Genomic DNA, 25,268 nt, shown 5'->3' on the forward strand with positions numbered 1-25,268 from the left:
GATCATGCAAGAGCTGCAAGTAGAAGACCTACAGTCTTCCTGTCTGCACTAATTACCGCTCAAGCCAACACACTCTGCCCCCCACAAGTCTTGCTGTTCACATCCCCCCACCTTCTCCAGCTCTTCCCTAAAAGAAGTTCCACCCAAACAAATCCTTATCTTTTTGCCATCACAAGTCTTAATGAAAAAGTAAAGTGTGCTGTTGCGTCTGTATCAACTCCAGTCAAACAGAGCCCCGTGGTTGTCTTTGGTAGAATACAGGAAGAATTTACCATTACCATCTCCCACGCACAGTATGAGATTATGCCTTTCAGCATCTTCCTAAATCGCTGCTGCCCAATATAGGTGTTTCCTATAGTCTGTGAAACACACCAGCAGGAATTCGAACCAGCAACCTTTGGCTTGCTAGTCAAGTTATTTCCCTGCTGCACCATTAGGTGGCTAAATCCTCATTAGGGTTTCTTAAAGGTGAGAATGATGTGGTGGCTGAGACTAGGACTGAAGAGACAGAGGTTCAGATTCTTTTTTAATCACTCAACTCCCTTGGTGGCTTCAGGCCAGTCACTACATCACAGGGTTGATACAATAGTACAAAACCCCCTAACACTTATGTATAATCACACTGAGCGATTTGGTGGAAGGGTAGAATTAGATGGGGAGCCAGTATTAGCACTGGGTTTGGGTTGAAGAGACTTAGAAGCTCAGTACTTTGGCCTTGAGCAAGTCATTTTTATTATTTTTTTTGCAGCACAGCGTACTGCACAGAAGTTGAAGAAAAGCTGGAGTAAGTCCCCTCCTAGCTTACATATTCTGTAGGTGCAGCTGCTCCAGTTCCTTGGGCAATCTTCTCCAAGTATAGACCTTACCTTCCAGCAAGTTGGCTGTATTCCACATCCTGTTTTTGCCTTTCAGTCAACTCATTTTTCCCAAATTGCAGGCATGTGATGAAGATGCTTGTGCTCTATCAAGGCCTCACCCCACCCCAAACCCACCAAACTACTAAAAGTACCACAGCAAGAGGTGAAAAGGCTAATAGTTTTAATGGGTATTTTGAGGGGATGGGGAGGGAAAGTGAGGACACTCAACACAAAAAGAAAACATTAAAAAAAACTTTATTGGTTCACAAGACATCTTTTCAATATGAAAAAGGAGGGCTTTTTTAAAAAAAGAAGAAGAGGGGGAAATGAGTGAGCAAAAAAAGATAAAGCAGTAGCCAAAGCAACAAGCAGGAGACTGAAAAAGCCAGGAGTGGAGGATCCTTTTCAGATGTAACCCTGTTTGGAGTGGTGCATGGATGACAGCAGTTATCCCTTACCCAGAACCAGCCTTTCTTATGAACAGAACAGTGGTACAGCTACAGAGTGCTCTCTGCATGCAGCAAGATGGGGTGGGTACTAGCCGAAAGCTGTACCACTTCAGACTGTATAGGAGAGCCTGTATCATTGTTTTCATCTTCCTAAAAAGCTCACAGTAGAGAATCGGTACAAGGAGGAACTAGTGCTCTAGTCTTACTTGGAAAGAGCCCCCTGCTGATGCATACCGAAAACATTTAATTCCTTCATTCTGCCAAGCCTTTAGCCTGCTTTGGCAATTCTGTAACTATTTATGCTACACACCATTACTACAACACTGACTGGAGTGTAGGAGTGTCTGCAGATAGGTGTTGCTTTCATGGATTGGGGGTTCCAGGGCTGTAAAGTTCATTGGCATGGGGATAGGGTTTGCCAACACACTCCAGTTGGTATAACTATATTGATGCCCAAACAGGGTTTTGATAGTCATCTTAGCTGCTAGACAGCCAGAGTGCCTCAGCATCAGCAGTGTACCAAACTCTCTGCTTGTGCTCTTAAGGTTTGAATGTTTCCAAAGCAAAATGGGTTTATTGTTCTTCCAGCCTTCCTCAACAATTCTCTTATGGGAGCAGCTCCTTTGAATTGGGGGTCAGGAGCTAGCTGCTGCTGCCCCCGAGCATTGACCAAGCAAGATCCAAAGGATTACCAGATTAGGCCAAAGTGACAGGCACACTAAAGTCAGGCTTTTCTACTCTCTCACTTATTTGGCACTGTATGAAGCAGTAGAGTGTCCTCCCTGGCCTTCACTTCTAGAGTTTTGAATTATTTCAGAACCGAGAATGGAGCATAGGTTTTAAAGTACAGTTCCTTGGAACAACTGTCAGGCATGCCCAATGCTATTTTTATATTGTGAGCATGCAGGACTAAATGTGTACACCCGAAGACGACAGGGAGTGCTCCTGGAACAAGAAAGTGCTTTGTAGTTCCAATCTGAAGAGTTCCTTCTATACGAACTGATCATGGGCCAAGCTAAACTTCTTCCTGTCATGATAGGAAACCAAATTGCTGCTGCTCTTTGGATCAACTGCTCACACCAGAAGAAAAAACACAGATCCCAGTTTTCAGAGAACATTATGTTTGGCAGAAAACTGAAATTTCAAGAACGTGACCTTAAAGCAGTTACCTCTCTGTCTGTGGCACACATCTAAGTTCAACATGGCCCCATCTCTCCACCACCATATATTCTCACAATTAGGGACACTCTGCCTTCAACTTACAGCTCATGTTGCTCGTATGAGGAACAGCTGTGGCAAAGACCAGGATGAGAAGGGGGCGAAATTCAGATTCTTCTTTATTCCGGAGTCTCAGAAACAGTAACTTACAGGTTACAGTAGCCAAGAAAGGGTACCTCATCTTCCCAAACTGACCCCTATTCAGCTACTCACAAGAGACACTAACCAGTGTTTACTTGTTCTCTCAGCCACTGCTTATTCCTACCATCAGGAGAAATGCTAATTGAGGTAACCTTAAGCCAACATTAAAATGGAAACTGCCCCATAAGAGAAGCTGGAGAAGGACAGACAGACTAGGTTTAAGGAGGAAAAAGAAATAGAACAGAAGATGCATTTTTTTTTTAATTTTTATTGTGCAGATTTATTTAATGATAGCAGATAAGACTTTAAGCTTCTTCCTCAGCCTCTTCACCAAAATCCTCCTCTTCCTCAGCCGTGGCATCCTGGTACTGCTGGTATTCAGAGACCAGGTCATTCATGTTGCTCTCTGCTTCTGTGAACTCCATCTCGTCCATGCCCTCGCCAGTGTACCAGTGGAGGAAGGCCTTACGGCGGAACATAGCAGTGAACTGCTCTGAGATGCGCTTGAAGAGCTCTTGGATGGCTGTGCTGTTGCCGATGAAGGTCACTGCCATTTTCAGACCACGGGGAGGGATGTCGCACACAGCGGTTTTGACATTATTGGGGATCCATTCTACGAAGTAGCTGCTGTTCTTGTTCTGCACATTCAACATCTGCTCATCCACCTCTTTCATGGACATACGGCCCCGGAAGACAGCTGCCACAGTCAGGTAGCGTCCGTGACGGGGGTCGCAGGCGGCCATCATGTTCTTGGCATCGAACACTTGCTGTGTCAGCTCTGGAACTGTCAGGGCCCGGTACTGCTGGCTGCCACGGCTGGTCAAGGGGGCAAAGCCAGGCATGAAGAAGTGGAGACGGGGGAAGGGAACCATGTTGACTGCCAGCTTGCGGAGATCAGCATTGAGCTGTCCAGGGAAGCGGAGGCAGGTAGTTACACCACTCATGGTGGCAGAGACCAGGTGGTTAAGATCGCCATAGGTAGGAGTGGTAAGCTTGAGGGTACGGAAGCAGATGTCGTAGAGGGCCTCATTATCAATGCAGTAGGTCTCATCTGTGTTCTCCACCAACTGGTGTACTGAGAGTGTGGCGTTGTAGGGCTCCACCACTGTGTCAGAGACCTTGGGAGATGGCACCACACTGAAGGTGTTCATGATGCGGTCGGGGTACTCCTCACGGATCTTGCTGATCAGTAAGGTGCCCATCCCAGAGCCGGTTCCACCACCCAGAGAATGGGTGAGCTGGAAACCTTGCAGACAGTCGCAGCTCTCTGCTTCCTTCCTCACTACATCCAGGACTGAATCCACCAGCTCGGCCCCTTCTGTATAGTGACCTTTGGCCCAGTTGTTACCAGCTCCGCTCTGGCCTGTATGAGGCAGGAGAGGGGTGGGAGAGAAACCATAAAGCTTTGGCCAAGGTAGCCATCATTCCTTTTAACCCATGGCCACTCCAGTAGCTTTCCAGCCTGTCCCCATCATTGTGTTCAATCCATACATCTTTCTGAACCCGCACAAGATCAATTCTTAAAACTCTTCAGTAGTGAGAACATCTACTTCATGGCATCTTTAATACTACTAGGTTGATGTCATCTACCTGTATACCCAGCTTAGAGAAACCCAAGATGAAAATCACAGGAATATGGCCGAATCCAGGGGTTAGAGGAGGCAGAACTATATCACTGGAATGTTGCAAGGTAGGAAGGAGAAACTAATCCCACAACTTTAAGCAAGTGATCTAGGGTGCAACCAGAAGCTTACCATGTGCAGTCAGAATCAAGTGTCACCCTGGGGGTCTCATTTCCTTGAGGGCCCTGTTTAAGCTGGGGTGCTATACAGAACTGCTTTAAAGTCCTTTAAAAGTCTGAGCTGTAAGTCGGCCTTACAACAGTCAGAGCGAAGAGGACAAAGAGAAGAGAAAATGGTGCATTTCCACTCTCGCCGATACTAGTATGAAATCAAGGCACTTCTACCCTCATGTTGCCTTCTCAGGACATAGCTGAAAGGCAGAGGTGGCCGGACAAGCTTAGACTGAGCGCTCATGGCTTCTGCAGGGAAGCTGGGGGCCAACTAGAGATGGTCTTTCTGGAAAGAAGCAAGCATCACCTGGATTCTGCCCCGGATGGGGAGTGAGTGAGGCCAATCAGTGCACCTCAGAAGGCTGTGCATTCTCCCTGCACCCCTCAACATGTGTACCAACATTGGAGGGTACTAGTGGGAACCACTGTAAGTGGGCTTCTGGTTTCCCCTCTCCCTTTTATGGTGTAGGGGTGCAACAGGATCTTGTCCCCTCTTTGATTTGCCTGTTAATAGAATTAGCATGCTAAATTCCACTTTTAACAGGAAATACATAAGAGGTCTTTAGAATAAGTATCAGAAGTTCAGTTATCCCTGTGAGTGTGTCCCAGGAACACTTTCTTGGTCAGACCTTCCTAGTATGCCTATGTGCCTCACAATGGCTTGAATGCAGACAACCCAAAGCTCTACAAAAGAAAACCCCAGCAAGCACAGCCCCTAGTAATCCAGGTGTACCTAGGATTCAGTGATACTCCTCACATACGAGGCAATTATCTTCTACCCCCATTGCCACAAGTCCAAGTTTAGAGGACCATCTGGGTATGAACTAGCCTAGATACCAGAACAGAAGTAGCTACCATATTTTCCTCTCACAGTCTTGATACCAGCTTTTTAAAAGCCGTTTGTGTAAGACACCGTGTCAGTCATCGTCCCAATCTGAATTTTCTCCCACCAGTTGTAGATTTTAAAAAAGCAGAGGGTGGAACTGTATCTTACCAAATACAAAGTTGTCTGGTCGGAAGATCTGGCCAAAAGGTCCAGACCTCACTGAGTCCATGGTTCCAGGTTCCAAGTCGACCAAGATGGCACGAGGGACATATTTGCCACCTAGCATAAATGACACATACGATTTGATGCATTGATGATCCCAGCTCCCATCCACACAGTCAGAATCAAGAGTTTTTAAAAACACAGTTTGCTTTACAATTACAAATGTCTAGCCTTCACAGAACTGGTTATGCTAAGTCTTAATGCAGTTTGGATGGGCACGCACTTCTAGCAGGAAAGAACAATCAGAACACACACAAAGCCACACAAGGAAGTTTTTTTACTGTGCCAATTTACATCACTGGAATTTGGGTTGTTTTCTTTTTTTTGGTAGGTTAGTATTAAATTGCAAAGTTAAGAGAAGCCTACTGGCTGACTTGTGCTTCACACATTCCATTGACCATACATGGGGATAAGCTCTATAAACCCCTAGCGAGTACAAAGACCAGGAGAATAAAGTAAAAAAATCTAACTTTAACTCAAGTTAAAGTTTCTTCATCTTATCTCCACAGCTTCTTTGGAGAAACTTGCTCTATATTTTCAAGTGTGCACAGCAGAGCAGGAAAAGTAGCTTTAGACTAAGCTACCCCCAGAATATCTTTAGAGGAAGACAAGCAACAGTCCCTCTATTTTTTTCATCTCTGTGCGGAATGAGTTTTGTTCTGGGTGGCAGTATCCACACACATGCATTCAGAGTGGGGCCTTCCTAATTCAACCTGAGCAGAATCTAAAATTAACTGAGCGGACATCAGAAAACTTGTGAGAGCACACACCTCGGAGAAAACAGTGGAGACAAGAGAAAAATGGATTTTTAAAAAACCCCAAGTTTAAATTTTTTTACTAGACTTCTCATTTAAGGAAATAACATGGTTAATATTAAATATCACAAACATGTGACATCCAACATGGTCTTAAAAATGAGTTAATGGCTCTCACACATTTCATTAACCTACCAATTAAACATGGACATTCATTTCAGTTTCATTTCATGAAAATGGCTCTAATCTGCCCACTACCAGCTATTGCTTCCGGAAATTTTTGGACTTTTAGTTTCCAAGCAGACTAAAATCCTGTGTGCAAAGATACAGGCTGGATAGTAGGATTCTTGTCTGTGGTGGAGCTGGACCAAGGCAGATCCATTAAATAAATAAACCACAAGTATAATGTGCCATTTCCTAAATCAGCAAAAAAATCAAGTAATTTAAAAGGTTAGACAAAGTTAACACTTATAGATGTTGCAAATGCTCCACTGAGCTTGTAAATGAACATGTTTTAGTGACCCGATTTGCACCGCTGTTTAAGAAATGTGGAAATCGTATCGGTGAGAATCTTGATTTAAATCAGGTTTTTCTCGCTGATTTAAATCAATTCATCTTGTTTGGGGTGGGGCGGGGCAAGTTGAGCACTTACCAGTGGCCTCATTGTAGTAAACACTGATGCGGTCAAGCTGTAGGTCACTGTCCCCATGGTAGGTTCCAGTGGGGTCAATTCCGTGTTCATCACTGATCACCTCCCAGAACTGTAGGGAGAGAAGAGACAAGAGTTAACATGGGTAGGTACAGCCCTCAGCAACAGTGGGGATGCTCCCAACTCAGCATTCTACATAATCATCCTCTCCCAGCAAGAAGGAAATAAGGCCCAAGAGAAGAGACAGCTATGTGATTTAGAACAGCAAGCAGGAATTCCAACATTTGTATCCTTTAAACAATACCCCACCCATGTGGGAATTGCTTTTCATGAGCAGTTACTAAGTAACATGACTCAGGGGCTGATTGTGCACGTCCTGGCTGTGAAATTGGAACCCTACTGGGAGGGCTTTATTGTTAATTTGGTGGGAAGACCCATGTGATCAGTCCCCACCTGGATGACTTGGGTCCATTTTCCATTCATAGAAAATGCCACCTTCTCACATTTAGGGTAAAGTCATAGTTATATTTGCCTGGAGAGGCAAGTTATACAAGAGGGGATCATTTGGGACAACTGCAAAACAGTTTGTCAAAGGCATGGACCCCCAGATGATGTTTGACTACAACTCCCATCATCCCCATACACAATGGCTGAAGCCCATCGTCTGGGGACCCTAGACTGGGAATCCCTAATCTAAGAAAATTAGTTATCACTAACTTATTCCAATGATTGATACTATTGAGTAATTTAATATGGTGTTCATTGCATGCTTAAAGATGCCACAACTTTGGATCTAGGAGCCCGAAAAAGCCAGTCTCAGGCCTGTAGGATGGACAGTGGTTATTCAGTAATGACAAGTTCTATATGTGGCCAGAGGCACTCGTTAACCACCCAAGTTGTTCCAGGGCTGAACTCCACAATGAAAAGCTGGTTTCAGGGATTGACTCCAGTTCAAAGGCCCAAGGATCCCAATAACATATTTTACACAGATCCACGTTTCAGAACTCAAGAGCATTTAGGAGATAGAGGTACGAGAAAGAGGAGGGACTAGATTTCTTGCTTCACAGCAGTCTCATACCCCCTTTCACAAGAGAGATAGGAACTGTTTTCCTCTGAAAGGGCAGGTGGGCTGAGTCAGCAGCTAGAACCACCAACACAAGGACTGCCTTGTTCCCCCTGAAGGCCAGTCCTGGGGAAAGGGCGCTTAGCCATGGCTTGACAGGCCTATTGGAGTATTTTCTGCCCTGCACCAAGTAAACCTCTCTCCCGGAGACCCCACGAGCTAGGCATTTCCACACCCAGCACCCCCTTCTAATCAGAACCCAATTCCCTCCCACAGAAAGCAGCAACAGCCCTGTAGGCGTTCCCGGATTTTATTCTGCTCGGTCTCACTCCAGGCCCTAACATGTTTTCTTTGGCTCTATGAGCCAGCCCAAATATTTAGGAGTCACACTGCTCTTTTGGGAGAGCAAGAGGACTCTTTACTTGCCTCAGCAGGGTCCTCTGCTCGGGGCGGAGGGGAGGCAGACATTCTGCCTTGCTCGTTGGGTCACTCCTCCTAGCCATGTCTGCCCACCACCTGGCTCAAGCACGCTACATCCCCAGGCCCCATGGGGCTTGTCTACTCCCACCCAAGAGAACCCCATTAGCCCTGCTTCCCCCAGAGACTCCTTCTAGGAAAGTCTCCACAAGTCCTTCACCAGCTGCCCTGCAAGCCTCTTTCCAGAGGACCCATGAAGTCCTCCTTGCTAGAATAAGTCAGAGGCGCTCTTTCCTTTTCACACCGATCTCTCTACTACAAAAGCCAGCCAGCCAGCAGCAGCGGAGGATACCGAGGCGTGTTACAAGTACCATCACTGGCCTACTGAATGCCACTGCTGTCCCACACAAGTCAGAAGGACAGTAGTTCCCTGGAAGAACAGGCAGATTGCAAAGTGGTGGATTCAAAATAGAACAAAATCCTGAGGTCCACCCCAATTGGAGCCAGGTGTAAGACAGGGACTGGGTGTGACACCTGAAGTAAAACGGTGGCGTCACATATTGGATGACCCACACACATAAAGGTAAAGTGTGCCGTCCAGTCAGTGTCGACTCCTGGCAACCACAGAGCCCTGTGGTTGTCTTTGGTAGCATAAAGGAGAGGTTTAACATTGCCTCCTCCCATGCAGCATGAGATGATGCCTTTCAGCACCTTCCTATATAGATGCTGCCCGATATAGGTGTTTCCCATAGTCTGGGAAACATACCAGCGGGGATTCGAACCAGCAACCTCTGGTCAAGTCATTTCCCAAGTGCAACCCACCCTACAGGGATGGTGGGTGGTGGGGCGGGACACAGAATTGCTGCCATTTGTTAAGCAACTGTGAGTGCAACCCTTGCTGATCTATTTGAAAATCCTTATGCCAGCAACTCTACCTCACCCTTCACCCACTTCTGCCAAGAACACACTCGCTTCTCTGTGGTTGCATATTAAAAGCAAAGCTTGATAGGGATGGGTAAGTTCTCTTTCAAGGAAGTGTGTCCACCATTACTGATCTTCTTCTCCACTCAAGTCTTCTGGCAAAGCAGCTCAGGGGGTCCCACAGCATACTCTGAAAGCCACTCCACTGGACCCAATCGCTCCACCCACAGATCTTTGATTCCAAGAAGATATATGTAAAGTTGTTTTCTTACAAAAGGAGAAGAAACAGGAACTTGAACAGGGCTTCCCCTGCCCTCCTCTGTTGCTGCCATGGGCAGGACTAGAACCAATGGGTTGAAGTTACAAGCATTTTGAGGCTAGACCTTGGAAAAAAGGTTTCCCAAGGGTAAGAGCCAGTGTTTCACACAGAGATAGGCTCTCCTTTAAAGGTTCTCAGGAGAGCTGGGCTTGTGGTAGCAAGCCAGACTTGTCCCCTTAGTTAAGCAGGGTCCACCCTGGCTTGCATTTGAAAGGGAGACTAGAAGTATGAGCACAGTAAGATATTCCCCCCTCAGGGGATGAAGCCGTTCTCGGAAGAAAGATCAGACGGTTCCAAGTTCCCTCCCTGGCAGCATCTCCAGATAGGGCTGAGAGAGATTCCTGCTTGCAACCTTGGAGAAGCCACTGCCAGTCTGGTTAGACAATACTGAGCTAGACAGACCAATGGTCTGACTCAGTATATGGCAGCTTCCTATGTTCTTGGAGGCAGAGCAGCCATCTGCCGGGGCTGCTGAAGCAGATTCTTGTACTGAGCAGGGGGGTGGACTAGATAGAGCTCCAGGGTCACTTCCAGCTAGCCTTCTGTGATGCCTTCACACACTATGCCTGCTAACAATTCTCTGGCTCACAGTCCCATTCAGAGATCCCTTGAAGATCTTTAGCATGGCTCTTTCCTCCCCCACACCCTGCCCCAGTTCATGGCATCTTGAGGCCAGCTGTTTGAAACACAAGCCGAGAACACACATACATCCACCCATCAACAAGCTTCCAACTTCACGGAGTGGACAGATGGCAAAGGACTGAGGTTAAGCTGCTTGTATCCGGCCTCTGTGGATCAATCCCCCACAAGGGATTACAGCTCGTTCTAAGAGCCGGTCAGGGTAGAAGAATTTGAGTTGGGGGAGTCCAATCAGACCAAACAAAGCAGAGCCAAAGTTTTCCGGCGGGGGTGGTGGTGGTGGTAGAGAAGGTAACACCAGAGACCTCTGGAAGGATTGTATTAAATATCTATCTCCACCATCCATTGATTAGCACTAGGGTGGCAAATGAGCTTCACATACAAACCAAATGCAGAAAGCCAGGAGAAAACTGCAAAAGGTTTCCTCATGCATACTTTCCCAAACCTAAACTGAGGAACACTAGAGGATTTCTGCTCTGCTGGGAAAGTTTCCAATTTGCATGGCAATGGGTGGAGGGGGGGGGGAGAGAGAGAGAGATTGCCTGTATTGTTTGAAATAAGATCTGCCTAGGGACAGAGAAGAGTCTAGAAAAACTGGTCCACGAATTCTAAAAAGTCATTTTTTATTCAGTAAGGCTAGCAACACTGACACTCACTCCCTGCAAGGGAGACAAGCACAAAGTTCCTTCCCCACATGAGCAGAAACAGAGGCATTGGCCGTGTCCTCCCCTCCACATTAATTCCAGCCACTTGTTGAAGGCTTTTTAGACATTTTGCAGGGCTCTGCAATGTTTGCCGATTCTTAGACATCAAAAAACGTTTGAGAGCGCACATACACATATGCCTTAGCAGCAGCACTGGTCCAGACAATGCCAGAATTACCTAGATTCACTGGAGAGACAGGGAGAAAAGTATTTAAAAGCCTTGAATAACATTGTCAGGATCTAGGGTCATCCTGGGAGCAGAGAAGGGAGATTTTCAGGGGGAAGAGTGTTCCAACAATTCTTAACTGCCTACATCACTGGACACCACTGTTCTTTCTAACTTTTCTCATCTATGTATGGAATGAGTTTTGTTCTGGACGGCAGTATCAAGGCAGTGTGTGCGTGCATGTGCATTCAGAGTGGGGCCTTCCCGATTCAGCCCAAGTGGAATCTAAAATTAACCGAGCAGATATTAAAAAACTTGTGCACATGCACGCCTTAGAAGGAACACCGCTAGACACCCCAGTTTCTTCTAGTGCTGGAATGGAGGAATAAGACCAGAGAGCAGATGCAGCCTAGGAACCCACCCTTCTCTTTACTGGCAAGTCACCATGCTCCATGGTTGTAGACCAAGAGGTCACAGGATCAAGAGCTACCCTCCCTCCTAAGATGTAGATCTTATCTATTTAAGAGGATGAGCCACCCCTTCCTTAAGCCTATGTTGGAGAAAAGAACACAAGAGCCGTGAGCACATGTTAGCTTTAGAGAACACCCTACACACGGCACATGCCTCTCTCTGTCAGTCTCCAGACCCCCCTCTGTTCTCCCCTTCGCTTCTTGAGGCTGCTATATGACGTAGTCAAGCAGGGAAGGGGTTGCTATGTAGCCCCATCTGCCCGGGGATGAATGGGATTTAGGGAGGGGCCCCTTAAGCTGCCACAGGAAGCCATCTCATGCTACAAGACTAGACTCCATTTTCTTTTCTTTGAGACCTCCACACACCCCGCCTCTCTTTAGATCACAGCTGTGGGCAGACAAAACATTCCAAGCATTTTTTCATGCCTGAGTAATGGTTGACTGGAAGGACACAGACATCCATCCACCCAGCTCTCATGCCCTCAAAGACTCTCTCTGAAGACAGCTATTCAGCAGGAACAGGTAGCTAAAAAAAGGTAGCGTGACCAGACCTTAACCTCACTCTTGCAAAAAGAAATGAAGCATTATCAGCTCAGATGTGGAGCTCCATCTGTGCCAAACAGTTACCTAATTACAGTCAAGCCGGTTCCTAATTCACTCCATTAACAATCCTATCCAAGCATAGCTCCTACTTAGGGTTTTACCTCTAGGAACATAGGAAACTGCCATATACTTGAGTCAGACCATTGGTCTATCTAGCTCAGTATTGTCTTCACAGACTGGCAGCGGCTTCTCCAAGGTTGCAGGCAGGAATCTCTCTCAGATTCCTCTTCGGGGAAGTCAGGGAGGGAACTGGAAACCTTCTGCTCTTCCCAGAGTGGCTTCATCCTGAGGGGAATGTCTTGCAGTGCTCACACATCAAGTCTCCCATTCATATGCAACCAGGGCAGACCCTGCTTAGCTATTGGGACAAGTCATGCTTGCTACCACAAGACCAGCTCTCCTCTCACTGGAGGGCACACCTTGAGACCCCAGAGGCTCAGCCTGGCCATTGGAACCTCCCATCTGGCCCCCAGCATGATCTCCAATCCCAGCCCCACTTCCCATTTTAAAGCTCAGCTATTTTATCCTACATAGATCTCACTCTCACACTGCACTTTTCTGCACAGCATACGGCACACCCACCACTGTCAATCCTCTCTTTGTATACCTCTGCTGCATACTCTGGTTTAGTCATGCCTGGAGTGTGTGAGCTCCAGGCATGGAGTTAGCCCCTGATAACTAAGCAAAGAGACCTTTCAAAGTGGCAATTCTCTTCTATTTAGCAGGGGGAGAACAACTGGCCCCATCCAACCCCAGCACAGCATCCCTCCAGTGGCTGTAGCTGGTATCTGCTTTATGTTTCTTTTTAGATTGCAAGCCCTTTGGGGACAAGGGGGCCTTATTTATGTATTGTTTATTTTTCTATGAACTTTGGATGAAGATCAGTATATAAATATTTGTAGTAGTCTGCCAAAGCCTCTATTGCTGACGACACTCTTGTGGAATGAGAGACTTCTGCTTATCTTGTTTGCATGAGAGTAAGCAGAACTGATGCTGTTGGCCTTCACTTCAAGGCATGGCCCTTCTTAAAAGTGCAGCTACCAGGCAAGGCTCTAAAAACGCCATTTCCCAGTGTCAGCCCATATTCAGGGTGTGCGCACATGTGCATATAGCAGGAAACAGATGCCAGTTCTGCCCCCAACCCATGAGCATTCAGCTGAATGTCCGAGTGATGCCTGTGCATACAGAACAGTACATATATAGGGCTCTGTCCACAATCTGAAACCCTGTTAAAAGAAACCAAGAGGGTCCCTAAACATAGAGAGGGCATCCTACATGAACAGTTGTGTGGACAGAGATCTCACAGACATCAACTTGCACACATGTACGGACGCCTGCCCCCATCCACAAGGGTTCACTGATCCCGAGAGGGACCGCAGCTCCCGTGCATTGCATATGGAAGATACCAGGTTTTAACCCCTGGCATCTTAATGTATGCCTGACGCTGGTGAGCTTGCTGCCAGTCAGTGTAGACCAGGCATTCCCAACCTTGGGTCCCCCAGTGTTGCTGGACTGAAACGTTCATTATTTACCCCTGCTAATTTGGCGAAGAAGCACCATTTAACGTGGTGAATTTCTTTATTCAGCAGGGGGAGAGTAACTGGCACCCTCTCCACCCCCAGCACAGCATCCCTCCAGTGACTGTTGCTGGTGTCTAGCTTATGTTTCTTTTTAGATTGTGAGCCCTTTGGGGACAGGGAGCCATCTTGTTTGTTTGTTATTTCTCTGTGTAAACCACCCTGAGCCATTTTTGGAAGAGCGGTATAGAAATCAAATGCATGAATGACTTCCAGCCACAACGGCCCAAGCCTAGTGTAGGCAATACCGAGCTAGATGGACCCATGGTCCGACTCTGAAGGCGGCAGATTCATCTATCATGAGAACAGGGCTATGATCCAACAGCATAGCATGGTCATTCCATCGTGGGGGCTGAAATGACTTTCACTACCATTTCAAAACTAATCCTGCCCGACACCCAACCAGAAGCGACTGTACACATTCCCCCTCATCCAGTACGCTGCACCCTTTCTCATATGGGGGGGGGGGGTGGAACAACCCAACTGCCTCAAGTCACGGCTCTAAAAGGAATTGGAACTGTTCAGTTGGGATGGTTGAGACATGTCCACCTAACAGGAAGCCACCTAATGGCGCAGCGGGGAAATGACTTGATTATCAAGCCAGAGGTTGCCAGTTCAAATTCCCACTGGTATGTTTTCCAGACTATGGGAAACACCTATATTGGGCAGCAGTGATATAGGAAGATGCTGAAAGGCATCTCATACTCTGCAGGAGATGGCAATGGTAAATCCCTCCTGTATTCTACCAAAGACATCCACAGGGCTCTGAGCTCACCAGGAGTTGACACCAACTCAACAGCACCCCTAACCTTTACCTAACAGGAGTATGCTCCCTCATTTTCAACTGCATGGTAGGCACACAGTACCTTCCACACTGACCCAAAGATTCTAACCCATATTGGCAAGAGGCTGCCCCTCTTATCTTGGTCATAAACCCAGAAGGTGGCCTTAGGCAAGCTACTATCTTTCAACCTCATTTCCCTTCACTTGGGGATTACAATACCCACCTATTATGCAAGGCAATTGTAAGAATTGCAGAGATGTTCACGATCACTCCACAATGGTTAATATTCAACTCACTTTAACCACTGCTGTGTTAGGTAGATTGAAATCTGCAATTAAGGAAACATTCTTACATATAAAATTAGGCTGGCTATCATGTGCCGTTTCCCCAACTTCAAAGGGGGTGGTGGTATTCAGTGTTTCTTTGAGTCAAACAAATTTTTACAAGGGTTATGATCCAGGAGGGTGGACAGTACTATGCAGAATGAACATTTCCTACCCTCCACCATATGAGGCACTTGGGGATCAGTCTTTCTTCTTGCTCTTCTAAAGCATCTTGAGTCCTACCTTGGAAAGATCAGTAGTATATCACAAGACCCCACTTGTTATAGGATTTTGAGTGAGTAGGATTTTGTTAAAGAGGTTTACACTGCCCTTCAAACAGATTCCCAGGGTGGTTTACAAAGAGTACATTAAAGACCATGCACTCCCCACTGCTCTTTGCTTTATGACCAAGAGCATAATACAAATTTAGGGTGTTAGGAAATATCAGTGCTAAATTTGTCACCACTGAGTTATAGTTTTACCCAAAGAATACTGAAGTTGTACCAAACTACAAGTGCCAAGAATTCTGTTAAACTCTGGAAACTGTAAGAGTGATCGGGGTGGGTGTGTCTGGGGGAAAGATAATGCTCTTTAAATGGGTTTAAGTAGGTTGTGTAGATCTACCTTTGCACTGAAGCAAGCCTTCACTTGAATATGGCCCCACATAGTAACCAACCTGCATTCAGTGATCACATGAATACTCCTTCAGAGTGAAAGCTCATGTAGTATAGCAGCACAAGCCACGGAAACCATTCAATTCTCCTCAGTCATGAGCTCATGTGGATTGCCTTAGGCCAGGTAAACCCCTCCTGGTAGCTGGAGGGCACAACTTGAGCCCTCCAGCTACCTAGGAAACTGCCATTGGTCCTCTTAACTTAGTATTGTCAGACCAGCAATGGTCCATCCAACTCAGTATTGTCTTCACAGACTGGCAGCGGCTTCTCCAAGGTTGCAGGCAGGAGTCTCTCTCAACCCTATCTTGGAGATGCCAAGGACTGAAGCTGGGACCTTCTGCATTCAAGCATGAAGATGCACTTCCTAGAGCGGCCCCATCCCCTAAGGGGAATATCTTACAGTGCTCACATGTAGTCTCCCATTCAAACACAAGCCAGAGCAGGCCCTGCTTAGCAGAGGGGTCAATTCATGCTTGCTACCACAAGACCTGCTCTCCTCTCATAGCTATTGGACTACAACTCCCAACATTCTCAGCAAGAGTGGCCAATGATCAGGGATGATGGGTGTTGTAGTCCAGCACCCATTGGACTACAATGGAGGGTTGAAGTTGTGTAGTCCTGTCTTAGGCAAACTGTTAACTATGGAGCTCAGGTAGTCTCAGTCCGTAATAGAGAATACATATGTGCTGCTTCCACTATTCCCTATAAGGTGTGCACACACTCCCAAGTTCTTGGATGTCCACTCAGTTCATTTTAGATCCTGCTCAGGTTGAAGCAGGAAGGCCCCATTCTGAATGCAGGTGCACACACAGCCTTGATACTGCCGCCCAGAACAAAACTCATTCCGCACAAAGAAGAAGAAAAATTAGAGGGACCACTGGCTGCTTCCCTATTAAATCTTCTCCATTATCCTTATAACAATCCCTATTGCTATAAGGTTTACAAAGAACATTTGTGTGCAAGTCCTTGCACTATAGTAGGGGTTCTCAAACTTTGGTCCCCAGATGCTGGACAATAACAACTCCCATTATCTCCAGCCACTATAGGGATCCAAGTCTGAGAACCCCTGGGCTATTGTATACAGCACCCTTAGGAACATAGGAAGCTGCCACATACTGAGTCAGACCATTGGTCTATCTAGCTCAGTACTGTCTTCAGACTGGCAGCGGCTTCTTCCAGGTTGAAGGCAGGAGTCTCTCTAAGCCCTATCTTGGAGAAGCCAGGGAGGAAGCGTGAAACCTGCTTTTCCCAGAGTGGCTCCATCTCCCGCGGGGAAGATCTTGCAGTGCTCACACTTGAGTCTCCCTTTCAAATGCAAGGCAGGGTGGACCCTGCTTAGCTAAAGGGACAAGTCAGGCTTGCTACAAGACCTTTTCCCAAACAGAAGTAGGGGTGTGTGTGTATGGTATGTGTATTGTTATAATTTGGGGGGGTCGCCTACAAGATGGAGGCTCCGTCCTTTGGAGAAGATGCACCATGGTTTCTACCCACACTCTTTAGTTTGAGAAATTCCAAAGTACATACGTACAGAGAACCTTTGTATCCGCCCCCTGCCCGGAGTATATATCAAAAGCTTAAATCAATATGGACTTTGAGAACCTTGATATTTGAAATTCAGCAGCCTCAATTAGCTTGTAATTCCAGGAGACAAAGAAACCCCTTTGAAATGTTTGACTGTGTTGTGGACATTTAGTTAAGTTTTAGGTCCAAACAATTATACTGCAAGAATTATGCACACTCTTGGATATAGAAGTACTGAAGAACTCTGTTCCCATTATTCATCCCATAGAATGGGACAAGGCCAATGCTGAAGAAACCAAATGCACATTTGGTAGGGCTGCAAGAAGAGCAATTAAGATAATTCCAGACCAGTGTCTTTGCTTTCAAAGGGCTCCATTGTTGCCCTCGGAATCAATAGACCAGTTATAGTCACAATTCCAAGCATAATATAGCCTTGTTATTGACTGGGGAACGGGGTGGGGTGCATTTGATCAGAGCAACACGAAACTGATGTTCCAAGTTCCCTTAAAAATCAAGAATGCAATATTTGTTCATTTTTCTAGATTGTTACGGTGTGTGCAAATTCCTGTTTGTTTCATCAGCAGAATAACTGGGGACTAAGATTCTAAAACTAGTACTGTGAAAGAGAACTTTTCTTCAAAACTGGTGACTCAAGATCATTTTGCCCATTATGCTTTATAGATGTGTAGCCAAAAATGTAACACAGGGCAAGTGTGTGGGGAAAACAGGTGTGCCTGAACCCAGAAATGGCTACAGCTTGCTCAGTTATGAGTCAGTTATGTGACAGCACAACTGGGTTGCCAATGTGGAATAGCTCTCAGTGGTTAATCAAGGAAGTTGGCAGCCCAAGTGTGATCCACTGCTAATGCTCTATAGCAGGGCTGCACAACTTCAGCCCTCCTGCAGAAGTTGGACTACAACTCCCATAATCCCTTACTATTGGCCACTATCGCTGGAAACGAGGGAAGCTGTAGCCCAAGCCACATCAATCGACTGGATACATTGACACCCCTATTTGTAAAAGAGCAATACTGTCGCAATTTGGGGGAGAGAAAAAACTGGTGACAAACCCAACTGTGAATGCATATAGTTTTACAACAAGCAATTAAGCAGACAATGCAGAAGTTAAAGGTCTCAAGGGTACAATTCTCAAATACATAAGATTGGACAGCCCACACCCACCTCACCCTGATGCCCTGCAATTTCTATTCCACCCTGGGGCTCTGACTTTGTGTCCTAGCCTTGAAGGCTTTGCCAAGAAAAAACTAATTGTGGCTGGCTAGATCTGCTATTTGCTGGCCAAACACACCCAAGGCACTGCAGATCCATAAATATTAAAGAGTGTGTGGAGAAAGGACCTCACCCTCACTGCAGACCCAACTGCCAAAAAAAAAAAAAAAAATCCAAGCAGCTTCTCTAGGGCTGGCAGAATTCCAGAACAAGGGGCCACATGGAGCTGTGGAGAGCATTTGTCCCATGGGAACAGGGGGGGAGTTTCTCAAGCGTGAGCTGTTCCTCATTTTGGATAGATGCCTGGTGCCAGTGCACACAAGCAGAGCTCTCCTGCTCAGCTGTGTAAGCAGAATTGCTCCTTGAAGGTACCAGCAGAGATGTGCAGACACACCCTCCTGCATACTAAAGCATGTACCGCAATGTAGGTCATGCAGAGGGTGAATCAGGGTGGGGCGGCTGGGAAATATCAGACACTGGATTACTGGGCTAGGTGGATCTTTGGGCTAACCCAGAGTAGCCAGGGCATTTTTCTTAGGAGAGCAGTATTCAGACAACGGAACCACTATCCCTTCGTAGGAAGGATTGTTCTTTATCACATCACATTGTAGCCACACACACAACATTGAGAAGGCTCACTAGTTAAAAGCCTCCCACTTCAGATTTACGGGCCACCAGAACAGTGTAACCCTTACCTCCAATTACAGACCTATAATCCAGCATCCAATTAGTGTGTGTTGAAAATATAATGTTTATGATGTTACATGGGCCCAGCATTCTGTTCTGCTCCATCATATTGTATTATGGCCAAGGAATGAGCAGGATTGTTTTCCCAATGGCTGGGATTGCCAGGGCAGGGGGCAGTTTCAGCCCCACACTTCAGTGGTGTCACCAAGTACATCTCTTGACTCTCTCATATGCAGGAATGACCAATTCATTCATATGGGACTTGTGCTTTTGGCAACAGGAAACGTTGCCCTCCATCCCCACACTGAGTAAGTCAGTCCCCACTAACAGAATTCCAAGGAGGTGCAGCATTTATGTAGAGATGCTTTACACACAACCCACCCTTCAAAACGGGCATGTTGCAAGTGTGTGAGAGAGATTTAGCCAGCACCCCCTCCCCACTTAATTTTGGAACACTGCAAAGAAGAGAAGCACTAAGAAGCCACCTAGAATTATTGTCTCATTTAAGGTTGACCAAAAAAAAAAAAGTGTTTTACTGATTCAGGATGGGTTGCCTTTACATAGGCAAGCTTCGGGGTTCCACAGAATTGCTTCTACCCAAGGGGGAATTGTGTAAAGTCTATTCCTTATGTTAACTTTCTTGACCTGCTATTCTTGGGACCAACTACCCCATTTAAAGGCTTGAAGTGACTGCCTTGTTGAACCCCTTCATAAATTTTGGTTTTGTCTTCTGTGACACAACTGGAAAGCTATTTCCAGTTTAAGCAACAAGAATATATGATCCAACCCTACATGGAGCATGAAAAATACTAATTCCCCAAGGCACCACTTTCTGTGTGTGTGGAGGGGGGAGAAGCAATTTGCTACCTGCCATTGTTTCCAAGGCGTGTCCCTTACAGCAGAACTGGGGAAGTCACTGCCCACTTATCCCATGCATCTAGCCTACAAATATGCCAGTCTGCACACTTTGTGGAGTAGGTTCATTCATCCCAACAAGGCAAGATAGAAAATAAATGGTTTGTAGTCTGATGCCACTGCACAAAAGAGTTAAGATTTGGACTGGAGCCAGTTCAGTCCCTCTGGAGCCATCCATGTGCCAGGACTACTGGAGAATACAGCCAGCAAACAGTTCAGGATAAGCCAAGCTTGTTCTGCTTATTAGAGACAAACAGGGGGAATAGGATCGACTGCCTAAATTAAGCACACCACAGGACTGCTACATCGTGCCTTAACTGAAAAGAGGCACCTTTTTTACAGTGGCAATTCTCTTTATTTAGCAGGGGGAGAGCAACCGGCCCCATCCATCCTCGGCACAGCATCCCTGCAGGGGCTGCTGCTGGTGTCTATCCTATGTTTCTTTTATAGATTGTGTGAAACCCTTTGGAGAAGGGAGCCATTTATTTGAGATAATATTCGCCGTATGCGTATCCGTTTACAAGCCACACCATCTTGGTTTCTGCAAGCAAGCAAGCAAGCGCAGCCAGCCAGACAAGACTGCAACCCCCTCCCCCTTCGCGGGGAAGTCCCACCCAGCCAGCAGCCATTACGCGCGCACAAAGGCACGGTAATGGTGCCGTGGCTGCTAGAAAGGAACCCGACGGAGCCAAAAGTCATTCTAAGACCGCGGAAAAGAGAGCCGAAGCCGGGACGGGGAGGGGCGGGGCAGGAAGAAACGGAGCCGTCGAGCCATTCCCGAAATGTAACGGCAGAGGAAAGGCTGTGAACGAGAGGCAGTGGAGCAAGCCAGCCCCTGCGGCCATGTGCTTGCAGCCTGCCTGCCTGCAGACAAAGAAGGGTGGAAGATGGTGGGCGGGCTGGGAGGGGGCGGGCCATTTGGCGCCAGAAATGGCATTTGCTCAGCAGAAAAAGAGAGGAAGAATAGAGTAAGAGCCTGCCTCGATTCTGGGTCACAAAGAACGAAGCGCGCGCGCGCGAAGAATCCAGATTTTTCTGGGCAACAGTATCAGGCAGCCGTGGTTTGCTACAATGTTTTATATTGCAATTTCTTCTTTCGCCATGCAGAAGGTCACAGCCATGTTGCGGGAGCGGTTCATCAGCTCCCACGTTTCAATACCGAGTTACAATCTTGCCTTATTACTATAGCACCTCCACAATGTAAATATATATATAAGGGGCAGCAGGAAGAGCCTGTTCTGAATACAAAAGGAGGCAGAATCTATTCTGCTCATAATTAGAGATCTGGAGGACGTGTCTCTTAGATATGCAATGAGAACACACACACCCTTATGATATCTACGTTAGACACAAGAGAGTGGCTTTTAAAAACGGATCTTAATGCATTTGCTGTCGCGGGAAGAGGGGAGAGATTCGACCTCTGTAGCAAACCTGCTGCCCTACTATATAGTGGCAGCTTTTCAAATACAATCACGATATTCAACAAGAACAATTCCTCAATTTTGCGTTTCCGGAGTAACGGTTTCAGGAAGCTACTTTGTTGCTCATCGCAGAATATTGAAAGGGCTTTTCAGAGGCGAAAATCATTTGCAAAGCCAACCCATTAAGAAAAAAAAAAATCTAAGCTTACAAACCCAAGCAGGGTTGCACGGATCTCCAGGCTCCTCTGAGACTAGCTTCTGAGTAAGCACACATTTAGGATTGTGCACTCAATGAAATAAGCTTTATGTTCACGACGATGCACGCTGAAGTTGGGTTGGGGCGGGAAGCCCGAGGATGTGGGCTACTACGTGCGATACGTCGTAACTTTTAGTTATATTTTACAGCAAATTATCTGCTTGGAGAGCAGAAGATTTTCGTGACTGGGGGGTACGTTTTATTATGTGGGAAGTCTGGAGTTTTAATACTCTTGGTGCAGTTACCCCTCCTTCCTCCAGCTGTGTAATGTGGGTTACTCCTCCACGCCCAGAGCTCATCACTTAAGACAATCGCCCCATTTCCGATCTTTTTCTGCTACTAAAAGCAGCGCCCCACCTCCCCCCAAAATAATAGGTAATAAAAGCCAAAAATCACCGACAGAAAAGACGAAAACCCTCCCCTGACATTACCACGATGCAAAACCCCGCTTTGTTTTCCTCCCTTCCGCCCCTTTAAAAAAAAAAAATTCAAATTCCTCCTTCTCTACCGCCGCCGATTTGGCGCTTAAATCTACACGGCAACATTAGGAAGGCACAGTAGTTGGCGGTTTTCTCATCTCCACGCCGAGATGGCGGTGGGGAGGGCGAGAGGAAAATGGCTTTCCGGGCTGAGTCATCTGCTGTAAAGAGAATCTAATCCCGTTAGTTTTAAATCGCAGTATTTGTTGAGAGAGAGAGAGAAAGACTGCGAGAGAAAACGCAGACATGAAAGCATCATTTTCTTGATAGCATCTTTTGAAGCGGAAGTTTTTGGAAGAACTAGTCCACGGATCTCACAGAGAAAGTTATTAGGTTTGAAAAATAAAGCAAGCTACATGAATCCGCGAGCACGCCCCTCCCGCTCGTCTTTCCACCCTAACAATAGCTTTGCCTAGAGGCGACCCTCTGCCGGGAACAGAGAAAGCTATAGTGAGAAGCTTCCTATTTTTCCAGAGAGCATACAGGTGTGTTTTTTAAACGCCTTATTTTAAGTTAAGTGCACCACGTAGAACCCTCAAAAGTGCTTCTTTTTTTTGCCACCGTGGCAAATATTGGAAGCCTTTTATTGATCTGCCCCGCCCCTTTTCTTCCCCACCGTCTCCATATCTTAGCCTCTCTTTATAATACCAGTCTAGTTTTGAAGTTACACAGGGAAAAAATGTCATCCTCACCTTAGCACCGATTTGGTTGCCACATTGTCCAGCTTGAATGTGCACGATTTCCCTCATTTTGCCTGGCCCTTTTTAAAATTACTTTCCCCGCACTTTTAACAGAAAAGGTTATGCTAGATCAGCGCCACAGCTCCTTTAAATACAGACTGGAGGAGCTTGAGGTTCTCTTCTCCGAACGTGGCGACAGAAGCTAAAGCGTTCTAAGGAGGTGGCAAGGTAAAGCGGAGCTAGTGAGACAAAGCTTTTATAAACTGGCGGGCGGCCCGCGCTCTGATTGGTCGAAAGGGGTCATGAGTGCTGAGCTCATTGGACCGCGGCAACAAGAGACACATGGTAAAAGTGGGGGTAGAGCTGGGTGTGGTAGCTGATAGAAGAAGAAGGGTAAGGATGTTGAAAGTTGCAATTTTCCTTTTGTTGTGACAAAATGGGAGTAGGGGAGACAATTACTGACTGCTCTTGGTCAGAATGATGAGATATCATTCCCCATCTCCAACAAAAATAAGACCAGATCTCCCACGCGCGCTCTTGCTGCAAGGTTCTGTGGGGTTCCCCTTTTGTGACCACAATGCAGAAGGTAAATGCCACAGCTTCAAAGTGTCTCTTATGTTGTATTAAAGCTAAAGTGTGCCGTCCTGGCGACCCCGGAGTCCTGTGGTTGGTTGTCTTTGGTAGAATACAAGAGGACTTTACCATTGCTTTCTCCGGCGCAGTGTGAGGATGCCTTTCAGCATCTTCCTCTATTGCTGTCGTCGGATATAGGTGTTTCGTATCGTTTGGGAAACATAGTCTGGGAAAACATACCAGCGAGGATTGGGGCAACCTCTGGCTTCCTAATCAAGTCATTTCCCCACCGCGCCTCTAGCTAAACGTCCCGCATAATGACACAGGCAGCGATTGTGGGTGTGTGCCTGTAGGAAAGGCTTGCTGGAGCCATGTCAGCAGTGGCCAGTGTCAGGGATGGAGGTGGAGGGCAGAAATACCAGTGCCTTACTTTTCCCTATAGTGATGAATGGCGAACTTGCAGTTTTATGGGAAATGTAAAGGGCCTCCCATTCGTGGATACCATTGGAAGGGTGGATAAACTTGCTCACTGCCCACAGTGACCTGAATGACCCCAGCCATTGTCTGCTCCGATCTATGTAACCCTGCCTTGACATGACAGGAAACTGGCATTTATATGATGCTGATAATGGCAATAATAACTTAATCTTTCAAGTTATAAATACACAAACTTAATAGTTTATCCATTATCTCAAAGTGGTTTGCATAGGTTACAATATAAAAACTTGCTTTTTACAATTTTTAAATTGTATAAATCACCCTGCAACATTTGTTTTGGCAATATATAAATGAATAAATCAAACTTCTCATCATCATCATCATCATCATTATTTTATTTGCAAGAGTAAAAGCAGGTGCCCTTACAAACACAAGCCTATATTTTTAGCCAAATCACCAGGCCCCTTCTAACTCCCTATAGTTTGAACATGGATAATAATTTTAACAGCCAAATCTTAGTGATGTTTACTGAGAAGTAAGTGCTCCAAGTAAGAATTGTAGCCTTGTTTGTTCTGCCATGGGTTTTTACACACAGCAAGTTTTACCACGAGTTTACAGGGAGGCTTTACTGCAAACTCGAAGTTGTCCCCCAAACCTGACACAAATAGTGGATTTTTTACCTCAGATATAAATTGGGTTACACTCTAATGCACAGTGAGAAACCTGAATTGAGTGTGAACTGCCCCCCCCCATAAATCGCAGGGACTTCAGGGTAAATCTAGCTGATATGTGAATGCATCCCCTCCATTCCAGAGGAGATGTGAGTTAAAGGGCTTCAAAAGCCTCATCCAGGCTTGCTTTTGAAATGCGCCAGTCAGCTTCTTCCTGGCCTTCCTTCCTACCTCCTCTTTACTCTCCAGTCTATTACCATTTCAGCAGATGATTGCAGGGAAAAGACATTTTGTTTTGATTCCTGGCCTTCAGACCTGTGTTGGCCAGTGTACACACAACTTAGCTTGACATATACCACACTAAGGGCTATTTCCTGCCATTACACACGCACATTAAACACACACCCTTGCTAAATGCATGTTCTTTTCCGTTGATGTTGTTATATGCTCCCAATTTACCCGAGCAATGAGATTTTTTTTTTTTGGCCAGAATTCTGGCAGGTAGTACTTCCTTTTAGGCTTGCTTTGGAAAAGAGAGCATGGGAGGTTCATGCTATCTTGTAATATTTGCTTTATTTTCAAGTATTTCCAACTGAGCATTAGATGGAGATAAGTAACATGCACACTCCTAGCAATCTTGCATCACTGGATCACATCAGATTCCCAGAGACCACTGGTGGACTCTAAGGTGCTTCAGCAATCCACTCAATCTCAGTCCCATGGTGTTTATCTCAGCCCAGACTGCTCATCTGGCCCCAAAGCTGCTGCTTTTCTTCTTTCTTTCCCACCCATTAAGTGGGGTAGGTAGGATGTGTCACCTTATAACAG

General features: G+C 46.2%; 1 protein-coding gene across 1 annotated transcript; it reads right to left on the bottom strand.

Annotated features, from left to right (window-relative positions):
• Positions 1-1,096: 1,096 nt before the first annotated feature.
• TUBB (tubulin beta class I) lies at positions 1,097-23,000 on the bottom strand. The gene is made up of 4 exons (XM_053288102.1): positions 22,771-23,000; positions 6,913-7,021; positions 5,452-5,562; positions 1,097-4,028 (listed from the first exon to the last, which is right to left on the bottom strand). Exons 1-4 carry the CDS (start codon positions 22,825-22,827, stop codon positions 2,971-2,973), a joined length of 1,335 nt encoding a protein of 444 aa, XP_053144077.1. The 5' UTR covers positions 22,828-23,000; the 3' UTR covers positions 1,097-2,970.
• Positions 23,001-25,268: the final 2,268 nt, after the last annotated feature.

The sequence above is a fragment of the Hemicordylus capensis genome, chromosome 2, assembly GCF_027244095.1.
Source record: "Hemicordylus capensis ecotype Gifberg chromosome 2, rHemCap1.1.pri, whole genome shotgun sequence".
NCBI classification, from domain to species: Eukaryota; Metazoa; Chordata; class Lepidosauria; order Squamata; family Cordylidae; genus Hemicordylus; species Hemicordylus capensis.

Bases quoted from the DNA above. Each gene is read 5' to 3' on its own strand.
- TUBB (XM_053288102.1), bottom strand. From the start codon at position 22,827: ATGAGGGAAATCGTGCACATTCAAGCTGGACAATGTGGCAACCAAATC. The intron at 7,022-22,770 runs GTGAGGATGACA...CTCTCCCTACAG, and splicing joins GCAACCAAATCGGTGCTAAG to TTCTGGGAGGTGATCAGTGA. The intron at 4,029-5,451 runs GTAAGATACAGT...TGCCTCATACAG, and splicing joins ACCAGACAACTTTGTATTTG to GCCAGAGCGGAGCTGGTAAC.